At 40.5% G+C, this 26,745-nt stretch overlaps 2 protein-coding genes across 3 annotated transcripts; one reads left to right on the plus strand and one right to left on the minus strand.

The window, feature by feature from the left end:
• Window positions 1–1,662: 1,662 nt before the first annotated feature.
• opa3 (outer mitochondrial membrane lipid metabolism regulator OPA3) lies at window positions 1,663–3,970 on the minus strand. Its single transcript, XM_033630870.2, has 2 exons — window positions 3,800–3,970; window positions 1,663–2,634 (listed from the first exon to the last, which is right to left on the minus strand). Exons 1-2 carry the CDS (start codon window positions 3,939–3,941, stop codon window positions 2,306–2,308), a joined length of 471 nt encoding a protein of 156 aa, XP_033486761.1. The 5' UTR covers window positions 3,942–3,970; the 3' UTR covers window positions 1,663–2,305.
• A 2,045-nt stretch (window positions 3,971–6,015) lies between these two features.
• ppp1r13l (protein phosphatase 1, regulatory subunit 13 like) lies at window positions 6,016–25,105 on the plus strand. 2 transcript variants are annotated; one of them, XM_033632003.2, is made up of 13 exons: window positions 6,016–6,227; window positions 14,067–14,129; window positions 14,245–14,366; window positions 15,017–15,629; window positions 16,432–16,524; window positions 16,660–16,748; window positions 18,100–18,472; window positions 18,571–19,022; window positions 19,309–19,446; window positions 20,234–20,367; window positions 21,014–21,180; window positions 22,511–22,704; window positions 22,801–25,105. In XM_033632003.2, exons 2-13 carry the CDS (start codon window positions 14,093–14,095, stop codon window positions 22,834–22,836), a joined length of 2,448 nt encoding a protein of 815 aa, XP_033487894.1. In that variant the 5' UTR covers window positions 6,016–6,227; window positions 14,067–14,092; the 3' UTR covers window positions 22,837–25,105. The 2 variants fall into 2 exon arrangements, with proteins under 2 accessions (XP_033487894.1, XP_033487895.1); XM_033632004.2 differs by lacking the exon at window positions 6,016–6,227 and adding an exon at window positions 8,187–8,331.
• Window positions 25,106–26,745: the final 1,640 nt, after the last annotated feature.

A 26,745-nucleotide genomic window follows, 5' to 3' on the forward strand; every position in this document is an offset into this window, starting at 1 on the left:
AGCTAACTAAAGAAAAACGAGTGGCCATCATTACTTTAAGAAATGAAGGTCAGTCAGTCCGGAAAATTGCAAAAACTTTAAATGTGTCCCCAAGTGGAGTCGCAAAAACCATCAAGCGCCACAACGAAACTGGCACACATGAGGACTGACCCAGGAAAGGAAGACCAAGAGTCACCTCTGCTTCTGAGGATAAGTTCATCCGAGTCACCAGCCTCAGAAATCACAAGTTAACAGCAGCTCAGCTCAGAGACCAGATGAATGCCACATAGAGTTCTAGCAGCAGACCCATCTCTAGAACAACTGTTAAGAGGAGACTGCGCGAATCAGGCCTTCATGGTCAAATAGCTGCTAGGAAACCACTGCTAAGGAGAGGCAACAAGCAGAAGAGATTTGTTTGGGGCAAGAAACACAAGGAATGGACATTAGACCAGTGGAAATCTGTGCTTTGGTCTGATGAGTCCAAATTTGAGATCTTTGGTTCCAACCGCCGTGTCTTTGTGAGACGCAGAAAAGGTGAACGGATGGATTCCACATGCCTGGTTCCCACTGTGAAGCATGGAGGAGGAGGTGTGATGGTGTGGGGGTGTTTTGCTAGTGACACTGTTGGGGATTTATTCAAAATTGAAGGCACACTGAACCAGCATGGCTACCACAGCATCCTGCAGCGACATGCCATCCCATCCGGTTTGCGTTTAGTTGGACGATCATTTATTTTTCAACAGGACAATGACCCCAAACACACCTCCAGGCTGTGTAAGGGCTATTTGACCAAGAAGGAGAGTGATGGAGTGCTGCGGCAGATGACCTGGCCTCCACAGTCACTGGACCTGAACCCAATCGAGATGGTTTGGGGTGAGCTGGACCGCAGAGTGAAGGCAAAGCGGCCAACAAGTGCTAAACACCTCTGGGAACTCCTTCAAGACTGTTGGAAAACCATTTCGGGTGACTACCTCTTGAAGCTCATGGAGAGAATGCCAAGAGTGTGCAAAGCAGTAATCAGAGCAAAGGGTGGCTATTTTGAAGAAACTAGAATATAAAACATGTTTTCAGTTATTTCACCTTTTTTTGTTAAGTACATAACTCCACATGTGTTCATTCATAGTTTTGATGCCTTCAGTGAGAATCTACAATGTAAATAGTCATGAAAATAAAGAAAACACATTGAATGAGAAGGTGTGTCCAAACTTTTGGCCTGTACTGTATATTATTACATATTATCATAGGTATTCTACATTTTAAGTACTTTAACTTTTTGTACTTTAGTATTTGCTGATGCATATACTTTTGAACTTTTACTTGTGTAAATGTAGCATGTAATGTGAGTATTTCTACATTGTGGCCTTACTCCTTTAAAGACCCAAGTCTTTCTCACAACACTGCCAGACTGTAGAAAAGTAAAAGTCATGAATTAAAATTGTTACTGAAGCAGAAAATAGAAATTACCTCAAAATTGTACCTAAGTACAGTATTTGAGTAAATGTATGTAGTCATTTTCCACCACGTAAATAGATATCATATAGTTTACAGTTTACTTACATTAAGTGAGGTACCATGTAAACAAATAATTTGGAGTGATACCAACTGGGGGTGATTTGGGCTCAATTCCTAATTTTCAGTAAAGTTTGTATTCTCTTTACTTGCGTGTAAGGGGACAAAAAACTCTTTTTACAGACAGCACACTATTTTATTTTACACCATACTTTGTACAGTTGTCACCACATCCAATGCATATGAACCATAAAAGTGATTTACAGTGTTAATTCAATATGGGGACTGAAGGGCCAGACAGTCCTAAAAATAATCAGAGCATGTGACTTGATGTTTGTTTGTTTTTGTTGTCCATTTTTGGCCTTCAGTCAAATGCACAAAATATTTCTCATTTACATATATCTCATTAAGCATGAAAATCAGAGTTTCCTATGGGATTAATGTCAATGAGGATCACTGGAGCTGTCATAAAATATATTAACTTTAAGGATGCCATTACATTTTATTGTAAATCTTTATGTACAATCAACTTGATCATGGTCATGCAAGATCAACCATAAATTAACACTATGAATATCATAGTAATACCCCTTTACAACTAGCTGCTCAAAACATGAGCTAATGTAATGGCACCTAAATCCACAGCGCACTGATATGCTTATTTCCACCTCTTCCATCCAACGTAATGGGCAGAGGACGGTGTGTGAAGCAGGATCATACTCCAGCTGTACATGGTAGTACTACGTTAATGCACACTTGTCCCTTCACACACAGACCAACAAACAGGATCACACCATGTAGCAAAGAACTAATTTAATCACTTTTTGTTGGGAACAGGAAAGGACAGCAGGTGCCTGTTGATCTCTCTCAGCTGAGCATCTAGAGTCTCTGTAGTTAGCGTTAGTTCTGCTATTTGAGTCTGTAAGCTTGTGATGGTCTCATTCTGCTCCTCTTCTTTGCGACGAGAGTTAGCAGCCTGCCTGCTGTACTCCAGCACCATGCATCCACCACCAATAAGGAAGATGATTGTCTCTCCCAGCAACTCTGCACCCAGCTCTGCAGCCGCCTCCTCATTCAGGGGCTTAATGGTGGAACCCCGGAAGCCCATGATCCGCATCTTCGTTCTCATCTCAACCCAGTGGTAAACTGTGAGGACAAAGAACAAACTATGTGCAGTTCAATTTTGACTTTTGATATGTTATTTGAATGTTTGCAATTTTGCTTCAGATGATATCAAGTAAATAGTTTGAAATACATGTGAGAATGCAACAAGATGCATTTGTTCACATTCTGTTGGGAGTGTACAGCTGACTGTGTAGTGAGCTTAAACGAACACTAAACCTCTCCAGCACAGCTTATTGGCATTAATTCAAATAAGTCAGGAATCATTTTGTAGTCTGTAACTGATGCCAAGCCCTTAACAACCACCACCAGCTGTAAAATATAAGATAAACTTCGACTGATCCCTAGCACAGACATTTGGTTGTTGCAGCAGCACAAGGATAGCAATATAGATGAATATAGAGAGTATACAAAATAAATAATGAGATGTATATTACACTAAAATGAAGCACTGGAGGCAAAAATGTCAAGGTAAAGTCACAGTAGTGTGATTACTGATGTAAAAACATTTACATTAGTATATAATAGTACACTATGATAAGTATGGCTTATTAGACATAGAGCAAGGTGAAAGGAAGCAACATATATATATATATATATATATATATATATGCTATAAATATTATGATAAAATAAAGTACAGCTGTATAAAATAATATGCTAGAATGTAATATATAAAGTATCGTATGGGTATAAAAAAATAGTCTATCTCAATTTTTACAATGAGATAGTTCTTCGAATTATCAAATCCAATGTGTCTCAGTTTAAATGAAACTGAAAATGACTAGTTAGAGAGAAAAAGGCTTTTGTATTCAGTGCTCTTGAGACAAGCTCTCTCCTAAACATACAGTTTGAATAACATTATATCACATTAGTTTTACCTTGTATTTAAGCAGCGTTTAGTACGACTTAACTGACAAGTGTGTCTAAACAAGAGGGCACAGTGCCTTTTCAAAAGGCATTCAGGGTGCTGGCTTCATACAACCTGTTCAATGACACACAAGACCCGCCCTCTTCTAGCTTGCCTGGCTGCTACTTGTCGAGCCGATGAACCCGTGAAAATGATTGGTTAAGCGGTCTCGACAACTACAATCTCATTGGCTGGCGTAGCTCTCCTCGCTTTATCCCTCGTCCGGGTGTCTGACACTGCAACTAGCGGTCATTGGTAGCCGTTAGCTCGGTTACTCACTCTGTGCCGGTGGCAGGCAGATGTAATTCTTAAAGAACTCGCTTCTCCGAGCTCCTGCTTTTATTCTGTTCGCTACAGGCTTGCTCATCTGCCTCACTCCGAGGTAGAGGAGCTTGGCGATAGGGAAGGCACCAACAACCATCTTGGCGGAAACACCTCGCCAGCGTAGGGCGGGACATGTAGGACGACGCGATGACGTTAAATGATAGACAAACCCGCCCACGTGACAATGACGTTTGCACAAGCCATAAGCAGTGCCGTAGAATATAGGCTAATTCAAGGGCTCTCGTCACAAGAAAAATCTTTGCTTTATCTCGGCAAAACACCTCTGAAAGTATATTTTATGATAGAAAAGCTTCACTTATTCATTATTTATGAATAAAAACAATAGTCATTGTCATTATCATTATTATTATTATTATTATTATTATTATTATTATTATCATTAAAACTCTAAAACTCAACATATTTGTCTGAACTGCTAAACCCAGTTTGCCCTCTGCCCTCAATGTGTACCAGGCCAACACTTTATTAGTTGAGTCACTTTCTTTAAAAAATGTGGACTTACTTGATAGAGAACCCAGGTAGACACTGATGTTTCATGGGTAAAGGTCATGTTGATTTTTGATCTCACAGTCATTAATGTAGCCCGGTGACAGGGTACCTAAATATTGGGTAAGCTTTGGTCCTTATCTGATTTTAACACCAACATTATTTAGAGAGTGGCACTGTATTCATTTTAATAATTCTTTAAATGCAGTGGTGGGAGGCCATATTGGGATCTTTTATTTCAGTAAAAATAGCAATTCCCCAATGTAGAAATACTCTGTTACAAGTAAAAGTCCTGCATTCAAAATATTACTTAAGTAAAAGTAAAAAAGTATCAGCAATAATTTTACTAATTTTATTCACGGCACAAAAAAGGTTTCATCATGCAGTACAGCCCATTTCAGAATAATGTATGTTAATTTACGTATAGTTATAATGTATAAATGTGTATCATGTTGCAGCTGGTAAAGGAGGGGTTTATTTTTTGTTTTATGCTGGGTAGCTTGTGAATTTCACCAATGGATCAATAAAGTCTGATCTTCATCCATACCAATACATCAGTTTATTTATTGATTATATATCGTGTTAAAATATTTTGATGTGGTCAAGTAAAAAGTACAATCTTTGTGTCTAAAATGTAGTGGAGTAAAAGTATAAAGTAGCAGAAAATGGAAATACTCAAGTAAAGTACATAGCCAAAAAATGTAGTCTAATGTAGTAGGCTATACTACTTAAATAAATGTAGTTTACTTACTCTCCATCATTCCTAAACTCCCATCTGGTCCAGGCATTAATGTATGACATATAAGGTTTCAGGTAAAACAAGAGCTGCTGAATATTCAATATAGGCCTACTGTAAAGACACAACCATAATCTATATCTAGTCTCCACTACATCCTGTATTGTTGTGATGCTTGTAGCCTACCACAGCCTACCACTGTATAGGTCATACTGCACATGCATCATGTATTACAACCATTTAAACGTGGTACTGTACAGTTACATGGTCAGTGTTTCATAAATCTGTATCAAAGTGTTCATGATAATGTAAAACAAAATGAATTTGTGTTCATGGTTATAACATAGGTTGAACATATTGCACATTTGCCATATAAATGTGTAAAACTATAATATTTTATTGTCACAGTAGGCCTATATTTTAGAATATGTAATAATAATGACAATGATAATAATAATGATAACAATAATAATAATGAATTGTATTCATAGGCGCCGTTCTAAGCACTCAAGGACACATTACAGGACATGACCTGCATTCAAACTCCTACGTAAAAGCATCTAAATATAGCCTACCAAAAATAAGAGTACTGATTATGCAGAGTGGCCCATTTCAGAATAATATCTATATTATTGGATTTTGATTATTGGTGCATTAGTGTGTTAATTAATGTCATTGTTGCGACTGGGTGGAGCTCATTTTAATTTCTTTATACACTGCGTGGTAAATTAATCTAGCCCATAAGTCTGCCACCACTTATAATGGATACCATTACCAATGAAGCTGTCTGTGCCTGTGGTAAATTATGTAACGTCGCCTATAGACTACGTCTTCTTTACATACCCGTCAATTAAAAGTGTTAGCTCAAATGTGATGGTATGCTTCACCTGAGCCAGCTGTGGCAGAAACACCTGGCTCGGGTTACAACAGCGCAGAGAGCCAGAGGGGCTGGACTCTGAGCCAAAATAACTCCGCTCAGTAGCTGCGGAGCTATGACTAAATGTCTGGAGCAATCGCCACAAGAGAGAAACACAGTGCGAGCAACCCGACTTCAGAATCAGGAAGACAAGGAACTTTGAACAGTGCTCTACTTTCCTCTCGACTTTGGGACAGAAAATCACCAAGGATCTCATTTTTGAGGTAAGGAAGTGTTTTAAATCACTCCGTAGCGTGCGCACCTATCTGCGTGGGAAACACTGTTAGAGGTGAAGAAGAATGTTTGTCTTAAGATCTGCGTTGTACGACTTTGAATAGGTCTTTGGGTGTAGAGTTTTAAAAAGTCGAATTTGTTGGTGTTGGTAATCTCAAGTTCAGTACAGTCGTGAAAACGCCTTTTTCCCCTATGAATGGTTCTTTCCATGGTTCTCTCGTTTATTGTGAGGGGTCTTGAATGCGAGGAGGAGCTTGTTCTCAAACTAATGAAAATCAGATGTTACTATCCCTGCCTGGCATGCCTCGCAGTCTGCACCCACAGAGGGAAAGCTCCAGTGCAACAGCCAGCTGTTGGACATTGATTGACCAATGTGCAGCTCACCAGTTAACTGACATCACATACAGCCAGAGCAGTCATTTATGGGGCTTTGTGACATCATTAATAGTGATTTAATAGTGATCTTATCAGTTAGAATGGTATCTTTATGATTTTTATGCGATATTATCTTTGAATGTTCCCCTTATTGTTGTAGACGAATACTATTTATGGTGATTTTAAGTTGTGCTGTGATAAAGAAAAAACATCCTCACATTAAGAGAATTCCTTATGCACTGAATCTTGTGACTGCAAGTTACAAGTTCAAATGTGTCAGTTATTTGCTTAACCTATTAGCAGTGCTGCTAATCTGTAAGTAGACCAAACCTTCCTGCTGGAGCAGGATTTAAATGGCCTCTATCCAACTTGTGTGTGTTGCTCTGGGTCTCAAAAACCAGCTGGGCTGCATTGTGTGATGCGCTTGCTGTAACCTGTCTCCAACAAACTTTTTCTACCGTCACCAAAACACCTGTAAGTCACCTTTCTCCGAAGTCATCAAATGCATGCATGCTCATACATGCAAGCAGGTAAACCACCTGTCATTCCTTGGTCATGGCCCTGCTTTGTGCTCTTTGCACCTTGGTGTGAGCATGGCACAGTGCAGGCACCAGACTGGGCATGTAACTTGCCAGAAATGTCTGTTATGTTGTGTCGCACTGAGAGATTCCAGAGGCACATCACATGCTGTGGAGAGCAGTTTTGCTCTAGAGGTGGAGGGTAGCTGGGATAGTGCTAGAGGCTACTATTCCAAAGGAGAGTCTGCAGAATCAAGAACCAAAAGAAGACTTAAGACAACTTGTATTGCTCACGGATTATTTGTTATCATGTCAAAAATGTCCTTTGGTCCATTGTTTGTGTACCCTTAGTGTCTGCAGAGACTGATTGTTATTCTCAGCTTGAGAAGGTCACAAGAGCTGCAGGTTGTCTTAGGCATGTTGTTTTTGGCAGTGACAGTTGCTGTCTTGAATAGGATGTACTATGTGTGTTCGTGCGCATGCATACTCATTTGCTTGTTCGTGAAAGCAGAAGGCATTTCAGTGACTAACTAGGTCGGAGTTGCGGGTGTATGCATCATAAAAGTACTTTGGGTGGAGTTCTTGTGTCTGAGAAGCTTACAGTTGTTGGAGTGTGTAATTAGATGATATGATTTCTCTATAGACGTTCATGGTAGGTATATTTCAGCATGGATTTCAGCACTCAGCATTAGTCATTTAATTAAACAGGTCATGTAGTTGGGAAAATGTCAATACAGCTCATTACTGCATTGTAGTTTGGTCATAGTTTTACAATCTGTCAGATCTGAGGTGATACAGTTAATTTTTTTAGGAAATCCTCTTTCCGTAGTTGAAAGATAAAAACCATTTACAGTTTGATCCCCTTCCTAGAACACCATGACACCGAATTACAATGTTTGACACAATAATTTCACAATACCTCCGACTTGTTATTGTACAATTAGCCTTAATCTCCTGTCAAAATCCAGGAATGTCCACAGCCCATTGCAGATGGATTCCCATTACATGAGATAGTGGTGAGCCAATGTAAACATTTACTCCGATTTTATCTTTGACATTCTACTCATGGCATGTCAGTACCATCAAGGGATTTCAAACCAATGACACTGTGGATATTGAGCTGTACGAGAGCTGTTCAGAAAGCGTCTGGAAATTCATTTTTAAGTGTTTTTCACTGGAACCAGAGAAGAGTGTGTGTACGGTAAGAGGTTCATTCTCCTGTGGGACATTAGTTAGTTTGTGTTGTCTGAATGATGACACACAGCCAGATTTAGTTTTTCCTTTTTTTTCCAAAGAAAATTGAAAGCAAGCCACAGAGGGAAGTGTTTCATTGTGTCTGAGGATTTTGTTTCTAATATTTAGTCTGAGCCAAGTTCCCTACCAGGAGTGGACAGAGACAAGGCCTGAAAGTTCTGAAGGAAGGATATGAAGGAGGGACCAACAAGAGGGGGAGGAAATGAATGCATGACTTGTAGAGTTCAGCACAAACTAGAGAAACAGTTAGATGTGTAATCTGGAATTGTTGGAGGTCATAAAAGGAAAAGGAGAGAGGGAGGGGCCACTTGTATTCTTGGTCAGACACACCCTGGCATTCTGCAAAGCTAATGATTATTGTCTTCAATCCTTAAATGTCCCTGATGCTTCCCGCAGGATCTCTCTGCTTTTCTGACTATCCGTTTACAAAGTTTCTGAGTTCCCAAATGCTTAAAGTCCAGTGTGCAAAGGCAGTTTTGTTAAGTGCTCCTTCGTGGTTTCATCTTGTGGCTTCCATCTTGGCTCTACCACTCGAGAGAGCTAATTGTTGCATGTTAAAATGGTTGAACCAGCTGACACTGTAATCACAGTACTGGAAAGGACTGGACAAAAGTGCACATGACGTTTTCCAAGAAAGTTCTTTTTAAGAAAGCGACCAAAGTGCAGCTGCAGATCAGCAAGCCTGGAATAGACAACAGCACCGCTGCAGTGGCCACAAGCTGTCAGTCCACTTTAAATTTTCAGATGATTTATGTTTCTGTGTTTCAGTACTTCAAGACCAACACACGCTTTCTACTGTGTGTGTACTTTAAGGTATAGGCTAAGTTGCCTCTGTTGATACTCTTTGTGATAACTGCATGTATAGTGCCTGTTCTAAAAAGATATTTACTATATGTTTTTTTAAATATGCTTCTCTTCTTGAAACCTTTGTTTTACAAGGTCAAGCCCAGGCTAAGTTTACCTTACTGCAGTTTGTTTGCTCAGTAATGAAATGTGCTGATAAGTAAAGCAAAGAAAGTCTGGATGCAAATTGCAGGCACAAGCTGTCAAATTTTCTTTTTTAAAAGTAGACATAAAACAAGATTATATAAAGATTCTAATCTATCACCCAAAACCAACATCTAATGGCAACAAAGGGTAAATCCAGAGTCAAAATGACAACACAACACAATATAATGGGAAATAATAGAACAAGAAGTATAAAGTCAAATGGGAAGTGTAGCCTATTCGCTGTGAATGATCCTTTTAAAATACACTGTAAGCTGACAATAACTCAGTTAGCCATTTTGAGTATATGCTTATACACCTGTTCTTTTAGGAGGTACTTAGTGTTAAGACACATTAACAATGGAATAAGGCTTGAGTAAAGAGAAGAATAAATTTGATAAACAAGTCAAAAATATGTATTAAATAAATAAATAAAATATAGTTTTGATGGTGTATTGACAGTGTGCCAGTAACAACAGTGTAACACAAACAGTAAAAGTCACAGTACCAGTGAAGAGAAAACAAGGAAGGGGTGGGGTGAATGAATTGCAGGGCAGGAAGGTGAGAGTTCAGTGAGTGAGTGATTCACATTTGTGAGTCAGTGAGAGTGTAATCTCTCTTTACGTTAGTTGCTCATGACAGAGATAAGCGTCCCAGACTGTGTGTGTGAGGTGAATGTGTCACTGGGAGGTGTGGTGAGGAATGTGAGTCTGTGACCAGGCCCAACTGAGACATGCCGGTTTCCCGCTACAGTACAGCTCAGCACACAGTGTGAAGAGTGTTATGTCGCTGTGCTGTTCACCTTAATCTGATGACCCAACATAACAAACGTTTCACTGTGGCCCTGGCTAATGTTCAACTGCTGGTGGGGGCTAAGAATGATGTGTTATCGAATGTTGTCTGAGCTTGGTTTAGTTTTGATGATGTCTATGTCCACTAGTTGTATCAGGTCTAATAACAGTGAGTCAGGGTCATCTATATTTTGCCAACGGGTCAGTGCAAGTATTAAGTTAAGAAATAGGTTCAGTGTTAGGTTTAGAGATTAAAAGTTGGATAAATGAGGTTAGAAAAAAATGTTTGTGGCAATTAACACCTCACAAATTTAAATTGAAGACTTCTGAATGGCTTCTTCTTCTTCTAAGGCCTACTGCAGACTCCCTGTGAAAGGAGCCTGCTATGTCTTTCCCAAAGTAAGATCAATAGCAATGTCATCTCTGTTCATCTTGTACAGATAGAAACGATACAGTCTGTGATGTATTTAATGTAATTTAACAAAGAGCCACAGGTGGAGGAAACACCATTGAAAGGAAAATAATACCTTTCAAGCAACTACAAATCTGTCATACACTGGCCTCCTATGTGTAACATGTTTCCTTTTCTATATAAGAAAGACACAACTTAAGAAGACAGCTTTGGAGTTGTCGGAAGGTGGTGTGTGTATATCTTTTTTATGGTTTAAGACATACAGCCTGTAGTAAATAAAGGTTACTCTGGTATCTCTACCTGAAGAACATGTACACAAGGCACGTTAAGGCATAATGCGTACAAGAAAACAGTAAATTACAACATCTTCTTCCAGAGTAATGTCTGTAACACAATAAGCACAACAAATCAACAGTATAATACAGTTTAAGAGTAGCCTTGGTTTGCTTTTGAAGTGGGAAACATACCAAAATAGCTCACTGAAATGTTGAGTGGTCACACAGCAGGCCCAGCAGTTGAATCATCAGCAACAGTAGATTCCTTGTTCTGCATGGGCCAGAGACTGACCTCATCTCTGTCTGTCTATGAAAATATACCTGCATGGTCATTAAACTAGGGCAGGATTGTAAATGGTAGACAGGTGTGTTAGGGTGGCTGAACACACTTAGATAAACATACAGTACAGGCCAAAAGTTTGGACACACCTTCTCATTCAATGTGTTTTCTTTATTTTCATGACTATTTACATTGTAGATTCTCACTGAAGGCATCAAAACTATGAATGAACACATGTGGAGTTATGTACTTAACAAAAAAAGGTGAAATAACTGAAAACATGTTTTATATTCTAGTTTCTTCAAAATAGCCACCCTTTGCTCTGATTACTGCTTTGCACACTCTTGGCATTCTCTCCATGAGCTTCAAGAGGTAGTCACCTGAAATGGTTTTCCAACAGTCTTGAAGGAGTTCCCAGAGGTGTTTAGCACTTGTTGGCCCCTTTGCCTTCACTCTGCGGTCCAGCTCACCCCAAACCATCTCGATTGGGTTCAGGTCCGGTGACTGTGGAGGCCAGGTCATCTGCCGCAGCACTCCATCGCTCTCCTTCTTGGTCAAATAGCCCTTACACAGCCTGGAGGTGTGTTTGGGGTCATTGTCCTGTTGAAAAATAAATGATCGTCCAACTAAACGCAAACTGGATGGGATGGCATGTCGCTGCAGGATGCTGTGGTAGCCATGCTGGTTCAGTGTGTCTTCAATTTTGAATAAATCCCCAACAGTGTCACCAGCAAAACACCCCCACACCATCACACCTCCTCCTCCATGCTTCACAGTGGGAACCAGGCATGTGGAATCCATCCGTTCACCTTTTCTGCGTCTCACAAAGACACGGCGGTTGGAACCAAAGATCTCAAATTTGGACTCATCAGACCAAAGCACAGATTTCCACTGGTCTAATGTCCATTCCTTGTGTTTCTTGGCCCAAACAAATCTCTTCTGCTTGTTGCCTCTCCTTAGCAGTGGTTTCCTAGAAGCTATTTGACCATTAAGGCCTGATTCGCGCAGTCTCCTCTTAACAGTTGTTCTAGAGATGGGTCTGCTGCTAGAACTCTGTGTGGCATTCATCTGGTCTCTGATCTGAGCTGCTGTTAACTTGCGATTTCTGAGGCTGGTGACTCGGATGAACTTATCCTCAGAAGCAGAGGTGACTCTTGGTCTTCCTTTCCTGGGTCGGTCCTCATGTGTGCCAGTTTCGTTGTAGCGCTTGATGGTTTTTGCGACTCCACTTGGGGACACATTTAAAGTTTTTGCAATTTTCCGGACTGACTGACCTTCATTTCTTAAAGTAATGATGGCCACTCGTTTTTCTTTAGTTAGCTGATTGGTTCTTGCCATAATATGAATTTTAACAGTTGTCCAATAGGGCTGTCGGCTGTGTATTAACCTGACTTCTGCACAACACAATTGATGGTCCCAACCCCATTGATAAAGCAAGAAATTCCACTAATTAACCCTGATAAGGCACACCTGTGAAGTGGAAACCATTTCAGGTGACTACCTCTTGAAGCTCATCAAGAGAATGCCAAGAGTGTGCAAAGTAGTAATCAGAGCAAAGGGTGGCTATTTTGAAGAAACTAGAATATAAAACATGTTTTCAGTTATTTCACCTTTTTTTGTTAAGTACATAACTCCACATGTGTTCATTCATAGTTTTGATGCCTTCAGTGAGAATCTACAATGTAAATAGTCATGAAAATAAAGAAAACGCATTGAATGAGAAGGTGTGTCCAAACTTTTGGCCTGTACTGTACATTTAATGTTTAATTTTTCATTTGCCCAAACATGCACATATGTATTGTCTAATGGAAATAACATATTAGGTTTAGACTAACCAACGAAAGGTTCTCCAAAGTATTAAGGCTTTACTGTATTTAAAAGCAATGCACTAATATTTTGTATTTTAAGTTGATGAAGAAGATGTCATGGAGCAGTTAGCTTTTCTTGTTTTATTTGGATGTTATAACACTGGGAAATTCATCAAGGTATTGCACTTAATTTTAAGGTCTCTACTAAATCCCAGATGAGCTATGTCTCTGCCTAAAGTATTTATTTTTTCAATATCGGATAGCTATTGCTGTCACATGTAGAGTATATTAATAAGCAGAACAGCGAACCAGGAATTTTTAGCAGTGACTTATTATTTCCCATGCATATATTTAAAGTGATCATTAGGTATGCAGTGATTCTCTAGCCTTAACACATTATTTGTTTACCATTTTGCATCCAGTTTGGATTAACTAACATGCTGACATACACAGCTGTCTGCCTTATTACTATAAACTGTCACCCACTTCCATTCAATTAGCTGTGCATGACACCTGTTTGTCTGTCTGTCAGAAATTTGTCTTTTAAACAAATGTTTAACATGTGATGTTAAACAGGAAGTCCTGGCATGACAGATAATGTGGCTGAGTCATCAAGCAGGACCAGTTTTCCTAAAAGGGGTTGTAAAGGTTGTGATGTCACTTAGTGGTGTGATCCGAGACATCAGTCCTTTCAAGCATGCATTTTAAGTTGCCAAAGGACGCAAACATGCTGACTTGTTCAGACATGACAGGCTTTCAGGTTGTGTTCACAGAATGTTGCATCTTTTGTCAGAGCGCCTGAAGGGGTGATGGCTGGGAGCCTGTAGCATGAGAGAAAGGGTAGTATTAAACACTCCTTAGTGTTTTCAGTTTGAAGCTACAGAAAGTCTGATTTTATGGTATCACACTAAAAGTCGAAGGTTCAGTCAAATGGAATGAGAAGGAGCCAGAGGGCAGAGAGTGCAGCCAACCAATCTTTGTTGAATTTTATCGCTGATGTGGGCATGCCCAGGCCTATATGATGTTTTAAGTGCGGAATGGGAATCAATCTCATGAGTTTGTAAAAAAAGTCAGTTGAATGTTGTGTGAGATTGTTCTCCTAACAGCTATGTTGTGTTTCCTTTTTCAGGAGCCGGACGCTGCTACCTCACAGCCATGACTTCTCAGACGAGCTTTGGCAGCAGCATGCTGTGTGAGTCTCTGCAAACCCTTGATTTGTCATTGTCTAGGTCTCTGTGTGGCTCAGCATGTATTTGTGCACATGGAAGTAGTATGCTATGCTAATTGTCTGTGGTGCTTTTATTCAGTCCAGACGATAAATGATGACCTTAATGCATCGCTGGCTACAGCAGATGAGTTATCCAGAGAGTTCAACTCCCTGCTGAAGGAGGCCTCCTCCAACAAAAACACCACAGAGTCTGGCTCTGAGGTACACACACATACACAGACCTCCAAAACCAATTTCCTTGTTGTAGATGTTTGTTTGCAACAGTATGACACAGATTTATTCTGTGTAAGAGTGTCTCTCTCATAGCTAGCCTTCAGCATGCCACTAGCTTCTGATTTTTCCAGTAGCCGGCTTCTTTCATCAGTTTTTCTTTAAAGCTAAAATGTAATCCTGGGGATGATTGCAGAATGCAACCAACTGAAAATTCTCTAGAATTTCTTCAGTGTTCATTATTCACGAGGTTTTGACAAGAGCAGAATTATCCACAGAGGTCTCTTCCTCTCTAAAACAAATGGACCAGCTGACTCAAACCGGTTAAAACACTGAATAAAGCAGCTTCACGTTACAAATCAGTTTTCTCCAACGCTGTCTGGCTTGTCGGAGATGTTCCTCTGTTGACTTAAGATCCAGACTTCTTGTTATATTACCCAAAATTAAACAATAGTATTACATGAGTCTTTTCCATTGGCGAACTGTCAAAGACCCTTTTGTGCAGGAGTTGTTGAATGCCAACAAAGTAAGTGTTGCGTTATCTTTGTTAAAATGAAATAATTTGCACATCTTACTACCCAGCACAGCAGTATAGTCATTCCTTGTAATATTTACTTCTGACAAATGCATTTTCTCTTCAGACCAGCTCCTCAATCTATAGAGAGAAGCCTCAGTCCACCCTCCTGTCCAACACCTCCATCACAAGGGAGTCAAGTAGCAGCAATAATGGCAGCACCAACTCTAAGCCATTCTCCCCCAGTTCAACAACTTACCGCACTTTGGACTCTGTCCTCTCCAGCAATAAAACTACACCGTCCTCCCCCTCTATTTACACCACCAGCCCATCCTCCCCCTCTGTTTACACCACCAGCCCACTCTCATCCCCTAAGATCCAAAGGAACTCACGCTCTCCAGTTCCTCGATCCGGATCCGACAGCTACCCATACAGCCAGCAGAGCCCCAGACAGTCACCTCACACCCCAAGGCGCAATTCCCCCTCTCGTTACGACAGGAGCCCACGAGGCTCAATCAGTTACATGGATAGATGCTCTTCTCCAAGCCCTACAGCAGCTTCTTTTGACCAGCCACCTTGGTCTCCCCAGCTTCACTCCTCCTCCAACCTGCTGAGCCCTCATGACAGCAACTCAATGGGCCGTAGGTCGCCTCGTTCAGACAGAAGCCGCTCTCCTTTGTCTTTTGATCATCCCATGTCCAACACGCTCCCTCGAAATTTTGGTGGTTTCAAGCAACCTGGTAAGTGGCTGTAGTTAAATCAGTTAGACAGAAGTTGTGGGCCAACTAAACCCTGCAGACATATGTAATTATCATGGGAATAAATAAATTACACATTACCTCATTCCTGAAAAAGGGATACTTTTGGTAACAAAAGCAGTCTACTCCTTGGCTGAATGGTACAGTTACAGATGTGTTGTTATGTGCATGATGACAATGCACCATTTGAAACAGAATTTCTGAACTGTCCCTCAGTGTTGGTCTTTTCTCTTCTGGTGATGAATCAGTTTTTTGTGTTGCTTAGCTTGATACTTATGTGTGTCAAGTAGGGCAGTATTTACGATGCTGCCGCTTAGAGTAGTGGTTTATGAAAAGTTATATTTTATGTTAATGAACCACAGTCTGTGTTTTTGCTGGAGGCATGCGTGGAGCTCTGGAAGCCAGCTGTTAGTATGACTGAACTTTGGCGAACACAAAAAAATGCTATCAATGGGCTTCAGAGGTATACAGTTTAGTAGACTCTTCAGTTCAGACAAGAATATAGAAAAATACCCCCTCTTTTTAAACATTCAAAACAAAGCTTCGCTACAGAAATACCCCTGCAAAGAGTGTAATTGCTCTGGGTTTAATGTCACAGTGTTCTTAAAGAGATTTTTCGACTATACAAACAAAGAGTCTTGGAGAAATACTTGCCTATAAAGTACCATTCCTTTTAAGCTTCCTTTTGTAATGCTTTCCTCTGTCTGGCACTGTTTTGTTTCTTTTGCCCTTAATTTTTTTCGCTATCTCTCTTAATCTCTCTCTCTCTCCCTCTCTCTCCCAGACGAGGGGGTGCAGGGGCAGAAGAGCCCTGGCAAGTGGAATGAGACAGATCTAGACGCGTCCTACGAGAAGAAACCTCACCATACCTATGACAGTTGGTTGATTCTGCTACTTTCTCAACTTTTATTTTGTATGTGATGTTGTGCAATTACAAGACCTAAGGAGCACTGGCACACTGCCTGTACTGTATGCGCTCTCTGTTTTCTAACTTAACACTTTCCTGTTGCAGAGACAGAGTGGCTACGGCCGTCTGTGCCAAATAGCAGCTGGAGAGAATCCAACCTCGATGGCCCTCCTCCAGCCCCGAGCCCCAAAAAGGTGGGTGGTGTTCACAGAGAGGCTTTCAAATAGGTAGGCCTACTGTGAGAGATTTATTTAGATGGCTTCTGTTGTCACTCAAAACTTTTTTCTTAAATCCATGTTAAGCCATTTCCTGGAGTTCTTCAGAAGCTGCAGATATTCTCTAAATGGGAGTTACTACAAGTCATGTGACATTGTTTTTACAGATAAGAACAGGATGAAGTGGCTTATAGACTGAGAGTGGGGATAAGAATTTCATTAGCCTCTTGAACTCAAAAACTTAGTCATAGCATTGTTATTTTTAAAAGACACATTAGTCCATTTTTGGCACTAAACCAGAAAACCATCAAAACTGCTAAAAGCAGTGTAACACATGGTCAGTACCATGTTTCTGGTTTGTTAAGTTGTCTCAGGAAATAGTTCCCTACCTCCAAATTGTACACCTGATGACTCTAAGTAAAGCGTTCATTTTCCTTTTGGCTCAAATAATTATTATTAAAGATTATTTTTTGGGCTTTTTGCCTTTAATAGCAGGACAAAATGGAGTCAAAAGAGTGAAATGGGGTGGGAGAGAGAGTGGGGGTTGACATGCAGCAAAGGGTTGCAAGCCGGAGTCAAGCCTGTGACCGCTGCAGGGAGGCATCGCCAGCACTATGCTACCGACACCCCAGTTCATATGATAACTTCAGAAAAAGCACATACGACAGTTTGTATGATGTCTAACAAATTAGCATCCCACGAATGACTCTGTACATAACATAAAGTTACGTAGATTAGGTTTAGGTAAACAAAGTTTGATAGGTTAGGTTTAGGCTAGTAAAGTTACATAGGTTAGGTTTAGGAAAGTAAACTTATGGAGGTTACGTTTAGGTAGGTAAAGTTACGTAGGTTAAATTTAGAAAAAGAAACATGTCGACGATGTGCTTTAAATAACTCAAACTTCACTTGGTTTCACATAGGAAACGAACACTTGTCTCCTAGGGGAGAGTCCTGTATTTGTTTGACCCATCCATCTTCGCAACCTACCTTCTTAAGCAGACTTTCCCTCTTTATACTACTTCCATCTTTTCTCAAGTCAACACATTGGTCAAGTGATCACAGCCTTCCTGTTGACATGGGGTTTTATAAAAATTACTGCCTCACAATTAGGTGGGTTATATGAATTGTGGTGCATTGCTTTTTGTATGTATATGCAAGAGTGTAGATGTATGTAACAGTAAGAGTACGTAAAAGTGCATGACAGACAGCCTGTGCTGAGCAAGTAGGTTGTTGATGAAAACTGAGCTACACAATACATTTGCTGTACGCAGTCATCTCATTCAATGGATTGGGATTAGATCAGAAATGATCCCTCCCCTTTTTCTTCCAGGATCCTCGCTCTCAGCCACTCAAGTATTCCCATGGATCTCTCCCTCGTAACACACGTATAGCAGTACCTCCAGATGTTTCATCCCCAGTCCACTCCCCTTACCACCCTCAGCCCATCATCTCCCGTATTTCCATTCCCCCGACTTCTACTCAGTCTCGTCAGCAAAAGCCCATCCCTCTTTCTGTCATCATGCGTCTCCAAAATCCCCACTGGGGAGCAATGGCAACCCGCCATCCCAGAGTCCTGGGAGGAGAAGCTGATATGGCACCTTACCCACCACCTGTACCCATCCCAAGGGAATTCTTCCATCAACCTGTGCCCCTGCCTCTGCAACACCCACCTGAGCTGAGACAGCCAGCCATATATAGTGATGGTATTTAACATCTTCAAACACACTCTGGTACTCACCACATTCACAGGATCTTTCATCTACTAACTTTGCTCTACAACTGTGGTTTGGTATCTTTGCAGCGCTGAACTCAGGGGATATAGATGCAGAGTTAGAGCGGCTCGACTTTGTTCATCACATGCCTGTGATTTCGGAGAATCCCAGCATGCCAGAGGACAGAAGGGAGGGTGCGCCCCCTGCTCCCCGGCCCCTCAGCCCCACCAGGCTACAGCCAGTGGTGGCTCCTGAGGCCCAGAGCCAGGAGATTCCCAACCTGGAGGAGCTGCTCCGCATCCGGGCAGAAATCCCTCGAGCCCTGAAGAGACGAGGCTCGGTGGACCACTCACAGCCCATGAAGAGGGCCTCCCACTACCAGCCCAACCAGTACAAAAATCTCATCGACAAGCTGTTTCGCAGGAAGGAACACCGCCACAAGGGGGAGCATGGTAGCGAGACTAGCGGCTCCTCAGAAGAGGAGGACTTTGCTACACCTCCTGCCCGTCTACCTGAACCCTCGGTGCTTCCTGATTTCAAAGTAAGAAACTGTCTTAGAGAAACTAATGATGTAATAATCTCTGGTCAAACGTGTTGAATTGTGAAAAAAGCCTCTAAATTGGTTGAAATGTGATACAGCCACTTATTAATTATTATGAATTCAACACACTGCAAATCCACATTTTTTTATGTCAACATTATCTGTCAACTATTCTCATTATAAAACAGCTACTTTTACATTTTGTTTTAAAACCCTGTGATGGATGTCACTCTCTGCAATCAAGTGTTTTACTTTATACAAGATGGGATCCTTTTTGTCCCTTCAGAACTACCATTCCATCCTACGGCAGTCCAAACGGGAACACAGAAGTTCTGGGAAGCGAGCTCGACTCAGCCCACTCGTCCTGCTGTTGGATGGAGCGTTGGTTGGAGAGCTGGAGACAGTGCAGAGGGCGGTGCAGGAGGTTTGTGTGTATACTACTATACATATACCTTATATATACTGCCACTGAAACAACTACTATTACTCTGCTGCTACTGATAGTGATGTTAATCATATCTAAAATACTAAGCCAATTGCACGAATAATTCTATATTTTTTCAATAAACATGAAGCTTTGATTAAATAAGGGAAGCAAAATCATCAAACAATGGGGAAATCAATTCAAAGACATTTGCAAAAAAGTAAAAAATGTAAGATAGATAGATAGATAGATAGATAGAATAAAATAATCACAATAGTGCACTTTGCAGTTGTTATTGCAGTGTTTGCCACGAAGACCAATTCCTTTTAGCTTACATCAGCAGCCTCCATAAAAAAATGTATAGGGTAAAAACTCATTCAACTCAATTCGAACTGTGAACTCAGACAGCAGAGTGTGGTGTCAAAGTTTATGCTCCAGTTCTGGATTTAGACTTTAAGAAGCACTGAAAATATGTGTGACATTTAACTTTAATTCTCTGAGGGAAGGTTTGCTGAGCCTGCATTTCCTTATTCAGCAGACCCCTGCTGCTTCTTCTTTACAGAGAAATACATTTGTCTGGAAGTTGCTCATGCAGTACTTCTATTTTAGCCATTGGGGGTTAAGAGCTGGCTCCAGGTGATCCTGACAATAGTTTTGGAAGGAAGATAAGCAAATCAAGACAGTTGAAGAAACACCTCTTTATTTAACATCATGCTTTCTTGATGAAAAACAATTTAAGAATTCTTGTAGCTGATATATCCACTCTGCTGTAAAATGTCCTCCATAGGTGCAAGACCCTAGCCAACCCAATGATGAAGGCATCACTGCTCTCCACAATGCCATCTGTGGGGGACATTACAATGTGGTGGACTTTCTGGTTCGCATTGGAGCCAATGTCAGCGCACCTGACAGCCATGGCTGGTAAATACCTGCTTATTCTTTTCTACCTCTTTCCTCTCTCCAGTGGTGGAATATAACTAAATACTTGTACTCAAAATTCTGGTGTGTAGGATTTAGGGGCATCTATTGGCAGAAATGGAGTATTATATTCAAAACTATGTTTTCATTGGTTTATCACCTAAAAAAATAAGAATCGTTGTGTTTTTGTTACCTTAGAATTAACTTTTTATCTAAAAATGAAATATGGAGTCTGCCATGCTGTTTTTACATTAGCCCAGAACAGACAAACCAAACACTTGCTCTCGATAGGGCCATCTCATTTTCGTGTTTTTTCATTGGCCATTGTAATTCTGCAACCTTACCGCTAGATGCCACTAAATCCTGCACACTAGACCTTTAAGTTAGGTTTTGTATGCAGGACTTTTACTTGTAGCGGAGGATTTCCCAGTGTGATATTAGTACTTTTACTTAAGTAAAGGATGTGAATAATTCTTCCACTACTGCCTGTCGAATTGTCTTTGGCCTCCTTTGAAGTTTTTGTGTAACACCGTATACAAAAGGTGGTATGTCAGTGTGTTTTGTTAATGGCATTGTGAGGTTCATGATATTTTCAGAACAGCAACCCTGTGCTGTTTCATTTATGAACTGTTTGTTCTTTGGCCCACAGGACTCCGCTGCATTGCTCAGCTTCTTGTAATGACCGGCCTCTGTGTGAGTTTTTGGTGAGGAATGGAGCTGCAGTCATGGCCATGACAGAGAGTGACGGTGCTATCGCCTCCCAGAAGTGTGACCCCTACGCTGTTGGGTATGAAGAGTGTGAGAGCTTCCTTAGGGGTGAGGCAATTACACCCACACATGCATCAGCACACACATTCATGCACACACCCTATGAGACTGTACTATTAATTGCTAAAAGTCAAACATAATACAGTGAATTATAAAATGACATCATTTGACAGTTGGTGCATTTACTGGAGCTCTGACCTTTGCTCTTTTAACCACTTATTGAATGTGATGGGTTTAAGCCTAGTCTACCATCAGTCATTCACACACATCCACTTAATAAAGCTGATGCTAAAATACCCATCGTAAAACTCAAAATATATTTATGACTCTTAGCCAACATTTTCATTTCAAGTAACTTAAATGTAACATATAGGGTTCTGTAATTATATGGAATTTTTGTTGTAATATTTGGCATCCTAACATATGACCATTTCATACCAAAGCTGCATGTTTGCAAGGCTTGAGACTATGAAAGTCTGTTTACAACACTTTGCATGTGTTCTTGGGCAAACTGTCTATGTAAGTAAATCAAGTACTGTAGTAATACTTAAATGAAATGCTTCACTCTCCCAAAAAACAAACCATATGATTTGTATATTAATTACTGACCCAGCGTTGTGTTGAATTTGTGAAGAAAACTTTGTTGTTCTCACATCTCAGGTAATAAAGAATTCAAAAACCGAGAGAATTCTTGATTAACAAAAGTCACAGGGGGCTGCGTTTAAAAGCAAAACTATATGAAGACATCCATTTTACAAACTCTCAAACAATTAATACAGTATAATCCAAGTCTCATTTACCCAGTAATGCACTCAGTACTAATCAAACAGAGAGCCCTTTTTTGACAAGGAACAGAACTAAAAGTGAAACTTATCTGTGCTCTCTTCAAAGCCAGACTCCATTGACAAAAACAGTAATATTACCTCACTGAACACAGGAGCTGTTGGTCTACCGCTGCCTCAGTTGATGGTTTGCTTGTGTTATTGTGTGACTGTAACAAGACAAACTAACTCAGAGGCAGTGGTAGACCAGCAGCTCCTGTGTTGAGTGAGGTTAAGTTACTGTTTATGTCAATGGAGTCTTGAGTCTTTGAGGAGAGCGTTGAAAAGTTTGACTTTTAGTTCAGTTCTCAGTCAGAAACAGGTATTTGTTGGGGGACTACTGGGCATACAGCTGGATAAATGAGACTTGGATTATACTGCATGAGTTGTTTGAGAATTTCTAAATAGATGCTTTGATATTTTTTCGCCTTATTTTATCTTTTCTTGTTTTTGTCAAGAAGCATCACCGGTCTCCCTGATCATCAGTTCAAACTATCATTTTCTGGTACAGTCAGTGTTAATCATGTCAACACATAATATTTTCTTTGTAATACCAGGTGTGGAGGAGGCCATGGGTGTGGAGAACAGCGGGGTGTTGTATGCTCTGTGGAGCTACCCGGCCCAGTCGGCTGATGAGCTGAGCTTTAAAGACGGAGACATGGTCACCATCCTGCGGAAACCTGAAGGGTCAGATTGGTGGTGGGCCTCACTCTGTGGCAGGGAGGGCTTTGTTCCAAACAACTATTTTGGGGTAAGATACCAATTTCTAAACAAAGGGTTGAACAATTTTCTTACCAAAATGCAGAAAAAAACATGACTGTTAATGGTTTTGTTTGTTTCTTTCTAGCTTTTCCCAAAGGTTCGACCAAAATCTCTCTGCTAAGTGGTCTCTTGATGATGGTCAAACTGGTGCAGAGGACCATCTGAAAAAAACTGAGCTTCACTGCTTCACACTTGTTGTTTGACAGGAATGTGTCTGTGTGATTATGAAAAGGCTGTATTGCTGCAGGGCTTGAGAAATGGTTTTGATCTGTCAGTCGAGAGTTGAAGGAGAAGTCTCAGTATTCATTTTGGCCACGCTGACAGGGATAAATCTTTCTAGAAGACATCATTTGTACTGGCTCTGCTGCAGGATATTTTTTTTAGTAAAGCTACAACTCTGTGCTATGCTAAACCTCTTCTGTCAAGCTCTGCCTGTCTATCCAAAGGTTACAAAACGGTGATATTCACTGCTGTTTTTGCTCAGCTGTGTTCCAGTCAGACATTGACTTTTCTGACTCATTGGCTGGTTACTAATCAGAATGCAAACAGTGACTGTTCAGTCCATTCATCAGCGAGGTCAGTGTAGCTGTATGCTGTCAGCAAACCCATGATTGCTCAATTTAGAAAAGGGCTGCTTCAATCAGAGCAAAATCAACTTCTCATTACTGGAGCAGAGTTGTCTGCGGCTACATCAAAGAAGCACCGAAAACTGTTGAAGAGTTGTCAGGAGTTGACATGGAGCTGTTATTCTTTTATGATATTGCTAAAGTGTTCTCAGTGTACATATCATTGTTTTTGCATATTATTATCCAGTGGATTCTAATAGAAAGTACATTCATGATTTTACAGGCCAAATATTATTTTTGAAGAGATGTTTAATGTGGCTGCAGACTTTCCATATTTTCAAATGAGCCTCACCAAAAATGTAACGGGTCTGGCTGGTTTAGGTTGAGGCCCTTCATGCTGCCTGAATAAGTCAATTTCTATGGAAACGTTTTTTTTATGACAATGAAAGTGGTCTTTTGTAGATATGTGTGTTTTCACAGAGGTAGAATGGATGTTTGGTGATGTATTGGTTTTGTGGGTTGCTGTGTTTTTTTTTAATCAGTTTTCAGTGTAACACTAACTGCTGTGCACTTAACCATTACCCTCTCAAGCATGGGCGGATTATGAGACAATGGGCCTCTGGGCACAGTTGTGCAAAAGGCAACCCAGGAGCAAGACACACAGATTTTATAGTTGTTTATCCTCTTTTTGATGTTTTGCATCTCTTTGTAGTCATTATGCATCTCTGCTTAGTCCCTTTTACACTGCCTGTTCTAGGCAGGAATGTCACGCTGTTATTCACGCCTCACCATTCTTTATTAACAGTATGATCGCGGTAAGGGGAGATAAAGTTGTCTTGCCTTTAAGCGGGCAGTGAAGCTAATAACAGTGCAGAAGTGACGTCTGTGTTAAAAGGAACAGCAGGTGGGATGGGACCACAGACAGGACAGGTGTGACATTTTGACGTTGTGTTATGTTTGTGACCCACCATTGGAAGATTTAAAAAGCAGGTAGCAGCAGTTAGCAGCTAATTAAAAAAGACAATGAGGTCCAGGACCGCCTTACCCTGCAAGCAGAGGGACGGTAAATGATTGTTATTGCTGTGTTCTGCCATTGTTATTGAAACCGCTGGCGACTTACATGTTATATGTCCCACTGGAGGCTGTTGTGTTACATGTCACTCCCATCATGCCTCTTTTGCTTCCAGGATACCAGCATGCTATCTGAAAACACATTCGTGTGTGGCATGATGCTGCTGGAGTTTGGTTCTATTTAAAAATGCAAAGGCAGCCTAATTAAAGGGACTTCATAGCCTTATAGCACGAACTCTGTGTAAAAAGGGCTACTGTGTCTCTTTACAGCCCTTTTGTATCTCTTTGTAGTCATTGTGTGTCTCTTTGTTGTGTTTTCGTGTTTCTTTGTAGCCATTAAAGTCTGACAGTAAGTGACATTTTGCAGATGAAGGCCAGAGGGGGCCCTGAAACTTTGGGCCCCTGGGCCAGTGCCTGATAGGCCCATTCAGTAATCCATCCATGCTCTTAAGAGGCGCACAGTAACCAAATGTTTAAATACTGAATAAATACATGAGTCACATGTTTTTGGCTTCCGTTGGAATTGTTTGTCAAAGCCGTGTTATTAAAATAAAATATATGAAATGTCCCTTACTGACCAGCAGGTGGCACTGTATATTCAAGTATGAATTCAGCACCAACTTCATGTTTTTGTTTGTCAACACCACCTGCACATATGACTAATGTATGTTGTAAAACATCATTTATTCAGGCTGTTTTGTGAAGCATCAGGTCTGTATGTTGTGTGTTATATTAAACCCTGTTAGTATTTTATTTCTTCTTCTTTGAAGTTATATTTATTCTCATGTTCTTTCTCCCTTTCCTCTTTTACACCACAGAGAACCAGAGTGACTGCTGTGATTCTTAATGAATCAATTAGCTGCACTATTATGCATGGGGGTAATTACAAAAAAAAAAAATACACACGATTAATATATTTTTTAATTAAGTCTGACTCAAGCCTTTTGATCTGCAGACTGTCTCTACCCCACTGGTATTAAGAAAACACCAACGCTTGCATGCTTCATCACAATCCCCGAGGAAGATTAGTGTCAACATTGTTTGAAGACTATTGTTTAATGTTTTTCTTTTTTTATTTTATGTAGATTATTACACATACGGTGACAATGATGATGATGACATGCACATTCATAATTTACTCACACACACACACTGTGGTGTGTAGCTGTGGTGAGCTAATGCAGTGTTTCAGATTTTCTGGTGAATAATTCAGATGATTTAAGTGAACTGAACTGTCCACTGGCCCGTGGTAGCATATATAATGTTCTGCTGAAACAGATCTCCTCTTGGCCTCGACTGGAGGGCCATGGCGACGAAAAGGAGCATACACTGCAAAATGCCCATGTTAGGTCTCATCTTTATTCATAAAACATTGCATTTCTTCGATTACTCAACCAAGGAGGTGAGATAATGTGACTTATATGGCTGCAGTTTCATTTAGCTGATTTCTAGGAAGAAATTCATAAAAAGAATCATTTCATCAGATTGAATATAAACTATTGTAGAGAGGGATTTTTTTCTTAATCATCGGAGGTTTTTATTTTATGTATCTTTGTGGTTTCGATGATAAAAAAAAAAAAGAGACACAGCTATTTAAATTGGTGGTTCCCAGCATAAGGGTCACAAGGTGATTAAAGTCTAAGACCTGGTCATTGCCTTTTTATAAACCCCTAACCTCACCTGAGTGCTGTGGGGGTACACACCCATAAGCATCCCAAACACAGAAAATAAAGGGAAAACAAAGGCAGAGGGCAGAGCATCTGCAGAAAATACACCACCACACACTTCCAGTGGGTCATTATTATAACTGAGAGCAATTACTCTTGTATGAGTCTATACATTGCTTTTTGAGGAAAATCCTGCATAGTATGTCTACAAATAACTGGTAAATATTTGCTGCAGAACACACAATCTAATGCAATACAATACAGTGCCACAACAACTATTACATCTGTGAATGTTTCTTGTTGAAACTGAAAATCAAACATTGCTTCCCTCTGAGATCTGTCTATTACAGAGCTGTTGGGTTAGACTGCTTTATGCAGAGCTCTCCATTTTTCTGATCACTGAGTCATAGACATGCTCCTGCCTGCAAGCACAAATGCACATTTTCCTTGGGCCCTCTCTCCCTGTTGCTCTTTGATAGTGCTGCACTGAAGAAAGAATTGTATCTGTGGTGGTGAACAGTTTTGTGCTGAACAGTAATTCTGTTCAAGCAGAACTCATTTGATGCCTCATTGAAACCCCATTATAACCACGATGGAGCAAAATGAACTGTTATTGACGTGGTCTGCAGTCAGCAGGTTCGCGGTGGTGGAGGAGTGGGGTTACTTGCCCAGTCTGCAGAGTGGTTGCACATTTTCATTCTCATCTTATTCTCATTCTCCTCACTG

Source organism: Epinephelus lanceolatus, chromosome 4 (genome assembly GCF_041903045.1).
Source record: "Epinephelus lanceolatus isolate andai-2023 chromosome 4, ASM4190304v1, whole genome shotgun sequence".
Classification (NCBI taxonomy): Eukaryota; Metazoa; Chordata; class Actinopteri; order Perciformes; family Serranidae; genus Epinephelus; species Epinephelus lanceolatus.